Source organism: Gossypium arboreum, chromosome 1, assembly GCF_025698485.1.
Source record: "Gossypium arboreum isolate Shixiya-1 chromosome 1, ASM2569848v2, whole genome shotgun sequence".
NCBI classification, from domain to species: Eukaryota; Viridiplantae; Streptophyta; class Magnoliopsida; order Malvales; family Malvaceae; genus Gossypium; species Gossypium arboreum.
The window spans coordinates 23,048,890-23,060,068 of NC_069070.1; the positions used below are offsets into that span (position 1 = coordinate 23,048,890).

The following is an 11,179-nucleotide window of genomic DNA, read 5'->3' on the forward strand; positions in this document are numbered from 1 at the left end:
GTAGTAGCTTGCACTTAGTACTACACACGTGACCAATTATCCGGTACACGTAGTAGCCTGCACTTAGTACTACACACGTGACCTAACCATCTGATACACGTAGTAGCCTGCACTTAGTACTACACATGTGATCACAGCTTTTGAGTGCATAGTAGCTTTGCACTTAGTACTACACATGCGACCTCACAATAGATCATTCATATCGTTTTTATTCCAAAGGTTCAATCGGGAAATTCCTCACTTTTCAACATTTTACTAAATTGTCCGTAATCAATTTAAATTCATAATTTACATCAAATAACCATTTGATAGGCGACCACATTTCATATGATATCAAAATATAATAACATAAAAAGAATCGATAGATTATTTATGTACAATTTACTCAAGTGTCGATCTCACTATCCATAGTACCAATTGTCCATTCATAGTATAATAAGACACAACTCAAATATCAAATCGACTTTTAAGAATTTACATAACATATATCACATATTTCATATATCACTTGTCATGTATCATCATTTTATTGCATTTCATGTAACATTCTTTCATGTTATATTTCCACATCATAAACACCATTCCATCAACTTTTCAATATATTAAATCATAAAATATATGCAATAATAGTAAGAAATATAATTCAAACATAACATTGCATTATTATTATCATACGAACTTACCTCGATCCAGAAACAACAATTTACCATTTTATTCCATAACCTTGTATTTTCCCGATTTAAGCCTGAATATCGATTTCCTTCGTCTATAATATCATATTTAGCCTAATAATTAGTCACACTGTTCATACGGGTCCAAAAATTTTCATTTTGACCCCTAAACTTTTGCATATTTGCACTTTTTCCCCAAGGTTCGGAAATTAAACTTCATCCTATTTTCTTATGTTTTATGACATGCTGATAATTTTTCCGTTCTATGGCAACATCAAATTCTCACTCTAACATGTACTTATGACTATTAGGTATTTTTATCGATTAAGCCCTTTTGCTCGTTTTCACTTAAAATCGAGTAGCACAAGTTGTCTAACATAATTTAAAACCTCATATTCTATCATAAAACACCAAAATACACAAATTTCACCTATGGGTATTTTTCCAAATATGAACCCTAGGTTGAATTATTGCTAGCATAAGCTAAATCAAGTTACTAGGGACTCCAAAACGTAAAATCATTAAAAGCGAGACTAGAACGGACTTACAATCGAGCTTGGAAGCTTGAAACCCTAGCCATGGAGTCTCCTTGGTATACACGTCCATGGTGAAGAAGATGAGCAAAATTGGCTTTTAATTTTGTATTTTAATTCATTTTACCCTAAATGACCAAAATGCCCTTACTACTAAACTTTTCAAAATTCCATTCATGTCCAATATTTGTCCATAAACTTTTAAATTGGTCAAATTTCTATTTAAGACCTCCTAATTAATATTTCAAATCAATTTCATACTAGAAACTTCTAGAATGCAAGTTTTGCAACTTATTCAATTTAGTCCCTAACTTCAAATTAAGCACTTTATGCATAGAATTTCTTCACGAAATTTTCACACAATCATGAAATCATATCATAGACCTCAAAATAATCATAAAATAATTATTTCTATCTCAAATTTGTGGTCACGAAACCACTATTCCGATTAGGCCCTAATTCGGGATATTACATTATTGGCTTTGTAGAATGTTTCATATAAAAAATTAATGGAATCAATGAAGCAACAGTTTAAAGCCAAATAATCTGCATGTCTCATATTTGATATCTAGGGTTAAACAATTTTTCATCAGATGGATAGATTATATTTATTAAATAAATTTTGGTTTCTCGTTTGAAATTTTATGAACTGAAAATAGGGATATGCACCACCTAATTTAGATAGAATGGAGGGAGTTTTAAGGAGGAAACACCTTAAGTATCTTGATTGTGTTGCTCAATTTTACGATCCATCGGCAGTGATGTTTTTTTTTTTCCAAAAACAAGCACATTATGATTGATCTTGGCACTGATAACAACAACAAAGTTAACTGGGATCTCAAGGACAAACAGGAGTTCATAAACATCATTGAGATTGTATACCATGGGGCAAGGAAAGGTCGTGGTCTGGTAATTACTCCAAAAGATTACTCGACAAAGTACTGCTATTGGGTATTTTTGCAACCTGTAGTTGATCAAAATGTAGACTATATGTAGATATGTGTGTCGTTTGCAATGCTTGGTTGCATGAACATGAAGGATAATCTAATTTGAGATGAAAATTTGAAATATATATTTTATGTACTCTTTTGATGCTTGTTTACATTATATCACCTTAACTTGGAGTGACTTTCCTTACAGTTGTTTGACAAGGAGCAAGTGTTTTAATTTAACTATATAAAAATATAAAAAATATGTTTATAAAGATGACAATTTGTTGGTTCAACCATGGTTGTAGATGGATCTTCCAATTAACTCAATTGAAGATTATATAAACTTGATTTTATTATAATAAAGATAAAAGAAATTTATTAAAGGAAGAAAAAGAGTGCAAGGAAAAATAAATGGATAATCGAACATTAAGCACATTAAATATGCATTTAAAATAATAAAGTAGGTTATATATTATTTTATAATATTATATATTATGATTTTTATTAATTTATATTTTAATAATATTATTAAGAATGTTATTAAATTATATATTATTTTATTAAATTTTATTTAATAATAATTATGTTAAAATATAATTAAATTATTCATTATTATTTTTATTAAATTATATTTAATAATAATCATCTACTTAAAAAATTCTACAAAAGCTACTTTGGTCATTTAGGCCTTTTTCCTTACGATATTACAACATCTATTCTATTTAACTAAAAATAAGAATAGTATTACAACTCTATTTTATTTTATTCAATCAAACAGCTAAATTATTGATTACAACTTTATTTTATTACAACTTTATTACATTACAACTCTATTCAACTCCCTCGACAAAAATTATCCTTAAATTTATCGTGAATGAGAGTAGAAGCATAATCTTAAAAAAAAAAATCAATTAAGAATAATTTTTACAAATGAAATAATAAAATAAAAACACATGGCATGATTTAATTGGTGAAGGTTTTTTCCTCACGGTAGAGCAAAATATTCTTGCCCATTTGAAATTTGGCAGTATATTCTTCTGTTTTAAGAGTGAAACTGGAACTCAGAGAGAGTGAAGAAGATGATGTTGGCAACGCCAGTTATTCAAATGCCCACAATTAGTGCAGTTAAGGCGGTTTTCTCCTCAAATCCGAACCAACATCCATTTCTTCGCCCACATTTGGTTGGCTTTTGTTTGAGAAAGCCCAAATTCCCTTCCACCACTCGAACAACCCTTTTTTGCTGCAAATCTCAGCTTCAAGATTTTGCCCCTCTTACTTCCGCTGCCTATGGAACCCTTCTTTTCTCCGGCGGTCTCTTTGCCTGTACTCATGCTCCACTCTGCTTTCTCCCTTTCATTTCACATCAATTCCCCAGTAATTAACATAATTTCCCATTTCAAACTTGCTTTCAGTTACTAAATCTGGGAGTAAAGGCTCGCTCTTTGGAGGCCTCACTGGAGCAGCTCTTATGGCATCTGTATGTTTAATATTCTCAATTTCTTCACTTCTGCATTCTGCTTTTACTCCTGCTATTCTTTTGTTAAGTCTATTGGTTTCAAACTGGTGAACATCATTTCAACATTCAATTATACAATTGATTCACTCAACACTTGGGCTTTTTTTCCAATTATGGCTAATTTGTGATTGCGAGTTTGAGTTTCTTGCTTTATGGCCCTATCGTAATCATCACGTAATTTGTGTCACTGTTCCCATTATTTATTTTTGTAGAAATGGGCACTTTGTTTTTCATCATCCATTTCTAAGCCCCAATGTTGCTAGTTGACTTCTGGTATGCATGGAAAGATGGATCCTACCGTTACTGTGTTCCGTTATTACTAGTTTAATAATGTAAATATGGTCGGGGTATGCTCTTCTAAATAATGTAAATATGGTAGGGGTATGCTCTTCTAAGTGACGACTCAGTGTTAATATGTTAAAAACTATTTTGGGCTTAAATTGTTCTTTGGTCTTACTCTAGGAGATTGTTATTGTTCCCAACATTGGATTGTTTTACTACTATGAAAATATGTTGAAACCTGCATTTGCTGAAGTTCTTTTACTTTAAGAATGCAATACTTATGTGCACTATTTGTTTCTATTGTTCAGGCTTATTATCTTATGCAGTCAACAGAAACAAAAGCAATTGGTGATGCCCTTGGTTTTGGGGCTGCCTTCCTTTTCTCCTGTGTATTTGGTATGTTTATCTATTCCTTCTTTTATAATACATTTACCTTGTATCTTATTTGGGGTCGTATACACATCTCTCTCACTCAGCCTATGTGGTTACTACTATAGGGATACGATTGGCGGCCACTCGGAAACCGATTCCCGCAGGTCCTTTATTAGGTCTTTCTATCTGTGCATTGGTTGTGTTTACCTCAGCTTATTTGCAAGATCGTCTTTGATCCTTTGTCTTTTCTATTTGGCACAATACCTCCTTGAAAGTAATTATCCCTTGTTAATGGAGAACATTAGGCAACTTTAACATGATTTATATTCCTGTTCAGATTTACAGCTGAAATTCATTGACCTATATCTGTCTTATTTGCATCTAAATTTAAGGTTGTGCTTTCAGTGTTCACCATTTTATTATTAAAAACTAAAACAGAATCTTGACAAACCTTACAAGCATAAAGCAAAACAAAGCAGTCCAAAGTGTCATTAACAAAATAAAAATAAGCAGAAAACATCAATTCTTTCTCCAACCCCATTTTAGGTCAAGGAATTCCTGGAATTATTAACTTCTTGCCATTCCATTGCCAAGTCTAGCAGCTTGAAGGGTTTTTCTTATCAATGAACCCCAGAAAACAAGATCGAACCGCCCAACTAGATTCTGGAAATGAAAGTTTCTACTAGCATTTTTTAGCTCTGCAAGTGCGAAAGCTTTCAGAAGAGGGGATGACAATATCATCTCTCACATATATTGTTTCAGGCAGTTGAAGGTTTGTAGCTCCTGAAAGAGAAAAAGTCGTGCCTTGCTATGAGGTTTTTAAGATTGAAAGCTATATGCGCCTAAGATAGACGCGACAAAACCAGAGCCTTACATGCTCAATGAATGAATGTGAAATAAACGGTGCATTGCGCGATTTCTCCAAAATTTGAACAAAGGTTATTTAATTGCATTTCTTTCAAATTATCCTTTCTTGTAATCTTTACAAGATATATTCAAGGTTTGGGTTACTCGTTCAAGTTTGAAAAAGTTTGAAAATCTACTTAAAATTTAAGAGTTTAGACAAAAAATTAAGCCTTACTTGACTTATCATCAGATGAACACACCTCTACATGTAAAACATCTTGGAATGTAGTAGACAAAAATAAAGATGGATAAGGAAGAAAGTTTTTCAGGCACACATGTTTCATTGTTGAGTATAGTAGTACTTTAAAATACCAGTTATGGAAGTTAAATTTAGGCATGTAAACTACTATGAATTAGTGGTGGGGAACTTGAGAAAACAACATAAATTATAAACTTTAATCATATTATCAAGAGCAGTGTATCTACATCACAATCTTATGATAATCTTTAAAACTACCTGACAACGATGCATTGATCAACTAAACACTTGAAAAATACCCAGTGATGTATGCAGTCATACAATTCTAACCATAAAAAAGATTGAACTCACTAAAACATTACTTGAAGTAAATGAAACCTTTAAAGAAAATAAGAAATGGTATTTAAAAAAAAAAAAGAAAAGAAAAGATTGCATGAAATGCAAAGGCCACATTAAAACGTAACCTCGTTGGGTCTGATAGGTGATAGTCGTCTTTTCTCAACTTTTCTACAATCTTATGTATCTCTTGGATTTCAATGTCTCCTTTATATTACTATGCATCCTCTCAAGCCTGACATCTAGGATTTCATCTAACTTATCCATAGCAGCTTCAATCCTCTCCACCATCTTATTTTCTTTTATTCAATATCTTTCTTTTTACCTTCAAATTAAAAAAGAGAGACAAAAATGTAACCAAAAAATAAAGAAAGCAAATATTATATATGGGTTTCACCTAGAAAACCTGAAAAAGAGGTTGATTAAACAAGTAAAATTCTAAAATCAAGGTAAACTTCCTATCAGCTAAAAACAATTTCAGACTTTATACGTTAAAGTAACCACAAAAAAAAAAAAAAAAGTGAACAGCGAATTACCTGGTTTTAAGTTGGAGAAAAAACGCGTTGAAAAGAAACCGAAAGTTATAGGTGAAAGTACCTGATCAATCCTTCTAATATTATGAAGTAAGCAAATGAATCCATGTACTGAAAAGGGAGCAATCAAGTCTCTTATTTTTACAATTCACACACTTACGCACTATTAAACTACCACATAGGCTATGCTTGTGGATCAATCTTATGTCTTGAGAAAGGTGTGAACACCCTTGATCAATTGACTCCAATATTTATATTAGGGTTCAAACTATTAGATATATTTTATTATTAATTTGTTACCACGTTATTTTCTGTTTTGATTAAGTCTTTAAAAGTGTGTTATTGTAAGTTCATTATTTTAGGAGTTTATTAGTCATGTTAAGTCAAGTTATCCATTTTCCTTTATTTTAGTTGAGTTAATTGATGTAATTGTCTATAAAAGACGCTCTTTTGATGGAATAATTGAATCACATTTCATCTTATATTTTCTTCTACTTTCCAGAGCTTTGGTTATTAGAGTGAGTGCCATTCAGTTGTGAGATCCAATGTCTTCCGAGAGTTTTGTTCAGCCTACTATTCCTCATTTCGATGGTCATTATGATCATTGGAGCTATTGATGGAAAAATTTCGAGGTCTAAAGAATATTGGCCAATTATTGATGGGGGCACTCGAGAACCAAAAGCTGGTGCTGTTTTGACAAATGCTCAGCAAGTAGAGCTTGAGGTAGATAAATTGAAAGAATTGAAAGAATTGAAAGAAAAGAACTATCTTTTTCAAGCCATTGATCGTTCAATCTTGAAAGCAATTCTTTGCAAGGATACACCAAAGCAAATTTTGGATTCATGAAGAAGTACCAAGGGAATGCAAGGGCAAAGCAAGCGTAGCTTCAAACTTATCGTGGTGAGTTTGAGACCTTACATATGTAGTCGGGAGAGTCGATGCCAAATTAATTCTCACGCACTATTAAACAATCTATTCTCTTTTCTCTCAAGAATAATTTGAAACCACCAAAATGTCTCAACCTAACTTTCAACATCCATAACCCAATGTCCATTTCATAGTGCATTATAAGATCAAAGACAAAGAAGGTTTGGGCTTTTCACTTAGTTTAGGTTCAAGGTTTCAAAAAGATAGGTTCATCAAGAAAGGATCATTTGAAGCTCAAAATATGAGAATTAGGGATAACATAATATCAAGGTTAGTCATTTAGACTCTTAGCGAATCAAATAATGCCTTAAGTCATCCCTAAACATTTCAAGAAACACAACTTCAATCATACCTGCATGTACCCAAATGTATAACAATTGATTTAAGCATTATTTATCTATAAGCATCTATACAATCTATCTATCATTTAACACAAATCAGATATAGTTACATAAAGAACAATTACCTCTAGTCATTATGCAATTTAACTTATTGAACTAACTAATCTATTTTTAAAAGAACCAAATTATCTAAAATCAATAAAAATTTACGTGTGATTTGTTGTAATTCTGTGTAGCAGATTAAACTAGTTTTCGCACTTTAGGAGTTTGAACATAAGCATTTTAGTTAAGTTTTAATTATGTTTTCGTAAATTTAGTTAAATTCAATAAAGTGTGTAATTTGAGTCTTTTATTGACCTTAGGGGCCGAAAGAGGCTTAAGGGTGAGCTAATATACTTTATGAGCATGTAGGAGACCATTAGAAGGTGTACTAACTTGATACTGGTCGCTATGTTGCAACACAGAGCATTGGATGTCACAATATTGGAAACAAAATAGAAGAATTCAAAGATTGACTTCAGTGTCGCGACACAACCTGAAGATGTTGCAATACACCCCTGAAAATGCCCTGAAGATGAGAATACTGCCCTCAATGTCCCGACAAAGGACCTGGTGTGTCTCAACATCACCTCTGTATGAGAAATAATTATGAGCCAGGGGCATTTTGGTCTGCACAATCAAATGTTAAACACGAGAATAATAGCTGACCTAAGGTTAAGGACGGCGACCACTCTAAAGTCTATAAATAGGCTCATTTAGCTCATGTTATGGACAATTTTCAGATTGTATAATTTTCTTCTTAGATTTAGTTTTTAGTTTTTCTCTTTCCTTAGGCTTTAGGTTTATTTTAGTTTTTGTTATTTACTTTTGTGGGAGCAATCAAATTTGTGAAATTCGATCAAACACTGTGAGGATTTTACGGTTAAATTCCAATACAAATCAGGCTTCTTCTAAACTTTATATTCTTGAATTATTCTTTATGTCTATTCTTTCTATCAAGTTTATATTGATTATGAGATCCATAATGAACTAATCCTCTTGTAAGGGATTAGCGAGTGGAGGTATGATTAGCTAACTATTTTGTAAGGTTCTTGTAACGCCCCGTACCCGAGACCGTTTCCGGAGTCGAACACGAGGTGTTAACGGACTTAATTCATTACTTAAACAGCTCATACAATTCATTTTAAAATTTCCAGACAAGCTGACTAACTGCATCATAGTCGCTTTAAAAATCATATCTCAAGTTCCGAAACTCGAAATCCAATTCCGTAAATTTTTCCTGAAACTAGACTCATATATCTATCTAGTAATTTTTTTCTAGAATTTTTGGTTGGGCCAATTAGTACAGTTTATTAGTTAAAGTATATTTCAGGGTTTGACTACTCTGACCTCTGTGTATTACGAATCAGATATCTCCATGTACAGAGCTTCAATAACTATGCAGTTTTTCTCTAATAAAACTAGACTCAATAATGAATCTGTACATATAAAGCATGACTTCTAATTATCTTTTTAAAATTTATGGTGAATTTCCAAAGTTTGAACAGGGGATCCAGAAATCGCTCTGGCCCTATTTCACAAAAATTTAAACATCTCATAAAATATAGCTCATATACCTGTTTCGCTTCGTCCATATGAAAATAGACTCATCAAGCTTCGATTCCATAACTTATTCATTATTTAATTCCATTTCTACTATTTTTAGTGATTTTTCTAATTCACATTACTACTGCTGTCTGAATCTATTTTATGGTAAATTTTACCTATTTCATGGTTTTCCATGGATTACCTAGTTATTTGACATACATAACACCAAATATGATAATGATTAGCCATTCCAATGGCTAATCATTACCAAGCATTTCCATACCACTCAATAACCATATCATAAGACCATATATACAAAATGATTATAATGCTATACATGCCATACTCAAAATATACAAGCCATTATGCCAAGATGGTATACGGATAGTGTGAGCGAGCCTCCGACCGTTCCCGATTTCCGAGCTGGCTTGTCAAAACTACAAGGAATGAAAAGGAGGGAGTAAGCATAAATGCTTAATAAGTTCACATGCAAATAGCAAGTAACATAACCATATAAGCAAACATAAAACATCATTTGCATAATCATCACCAAGACATTCATATCACATTTTCATTTATCATCTTACCATATTGTTGTTATATCGATTTTTCAACCCGAGGGTTAAGTACATACCTGTTCAAAGTACCCATTTCACAACACTTACCAATCGTCCCTTTCATCTTGAGTATTCCTCCATTTCAAGAGAACTTTACCGTTGAACACATCTAATATAATTGGATCGTGGAAAGTTTGCACATAAGTGCCACATATGTAGCCAAGCTACCATGTAACCCGCCCATAAGCGAACTCGGACTCAACTCAACGAGCTCGGGCGTTCGCATCCATAAGTGAACTCGGACTCAACTCAACGAGTTCGGATGCCTAGTTACATTTCACGAACTCGGACTCAACTCAACGAGTTCGGATGCTCAACCATCCTAGTGACATGTCACTTGTATCCTAATCTATTCCTAAGGTTCAAACGGGCTTTTTCCCTCGATCACACATCTTTGCCATCTTCCACGGAATATCGAAATTGATACTTCGGTGATAGTTCATACTCATCAAGTAATTCACATAATTACATATTATTCAACAATAACCACAAAGCATAATATTTCATGATAATAATCAGCATCATATCATATAAACAACATTAAATTGCTTAAAATGACAATTATGTTACTACATTTACACATGAACTTACCTCGTATGCGAAAATGACTACTTTTACCATTTCGTCCACAACTTGGTATTTTCCCCATTTTAGCTCGAATTTCAGTTTTCCTTGCTCTATCATTTAAAATATAGTCTAATTAGGACTCACATTATTCAAATTGACCAAAATCATATTTTGGAAAAATTACAATTTTGCCCCTAAACTTTTGCATATTTACACTTTTGCCCCAAAGCTCGTAAATTAAACTTCAGCCTATTTTCTTATGTTTTATGACATGCTGATCATTTTTCCGTTTTATGGCAACATCAAATTCTCACTCTAACATGTACTTATGACTATTAGGTATTTTTACCGATTAAGCCCTTTTGCTCGTTTTTGCTTAAAACCGAGTAGTACAAGTTGTCTAACATAATTTAAAACCTCATATTCTATCATAAAACACCAAAATACACAAATTTCACCTATGGGTATTTTTCCAAATATGAACTCTAGGTTGAATTATTGCTAGCATAAGCTAAATCGAGCTACCGGGACTCCAAAAACGTAAAAATCATTAAAAACGAGGCTAGAACGGACTTACAATCGAGCTTGGAAGCTTGAAAAACCCTAGCCATGGTTTCTCCTTGCTACATTCGGCCATGGGGTTGAAGATGAGCAAAATTGGCTTTTAATTTTGTATTTTAATTCATTTTACCCTAAATGACCAAAATGCCCTTACTACTAAACTTTCCAAAATTCCATCCATGTCCAATTTTTGTCCATAGACTTAGAAATTGGTAAAATTTCTATTTAAGACCTCCTAATTAATATTTCAAAACAATTTCATACTAGAAACTTCTAGAATGCAAGTTTTGCAAATTATT

General features: G+C 32.5%; 1 protein-coding gene across 2 annotated transcripts; it reads left to right on the forward strand.

Annotated features, from left to right (window-relative positions):
* The first annotated feature begins 3,111 nt into the window (after nt 1-3,111).
* Nucleotides 3,112-4,692, forward strand: LOC108482371 (protein FATTY ACID EXPORT 4, chloroplastic). Of its 2 annotated transcripts, none has more exons than XM_017785501.2 (4): nt 3,112-3,459; nt 3,549-3,613; nt 4,243-4,330; nt 4,411-4,692. In XM_017785501.2, the coding sequence occupies exons 1-4, from the start codon at nt 3,216-3,218 to the stop codon at nt 4,539-4,541; spliced, it is 528 nt and encodes a 175-aa protein (XP_017640990.1). In that variant the 5' UTR covers nt 3,112-3,215; the 3' UTR covers nt 4,542-4,692. The 2 variants fall into 2 exon arrangements, with proteins under 2 accessions (XP_017640990.1, XP_017640992.1); XM_017785503.2 differs by having other exon boundaries at nt 4,432-4,692.
* Nucleotides 4,693-11,179: the final 6,487 nt, after the last annotated feature.

Coding starts and splice junctions, on each gene's coding strand:
- LOC108482371 (XM_017785501.2), top strand. CDS start 3,216: ATGATGTTGGCAACGCCAGTTATTCAAATGCCCACAATTAGTGCAGTT. Junction 3,460..3,548: donor CTCCGGCGGTCTCTTTGCCT/GTACTCATGCTC, acceptor ACTTGCTTTCAG/TTACTAAATCTGGGAGTAAA. Junction 4,331..4,410: donor CCTTTTCTCCTGTGTATTTG/GTATGTTTATCT, acceptor TCTCTCACTCAG/CCTATGTGGTTACTACTATA.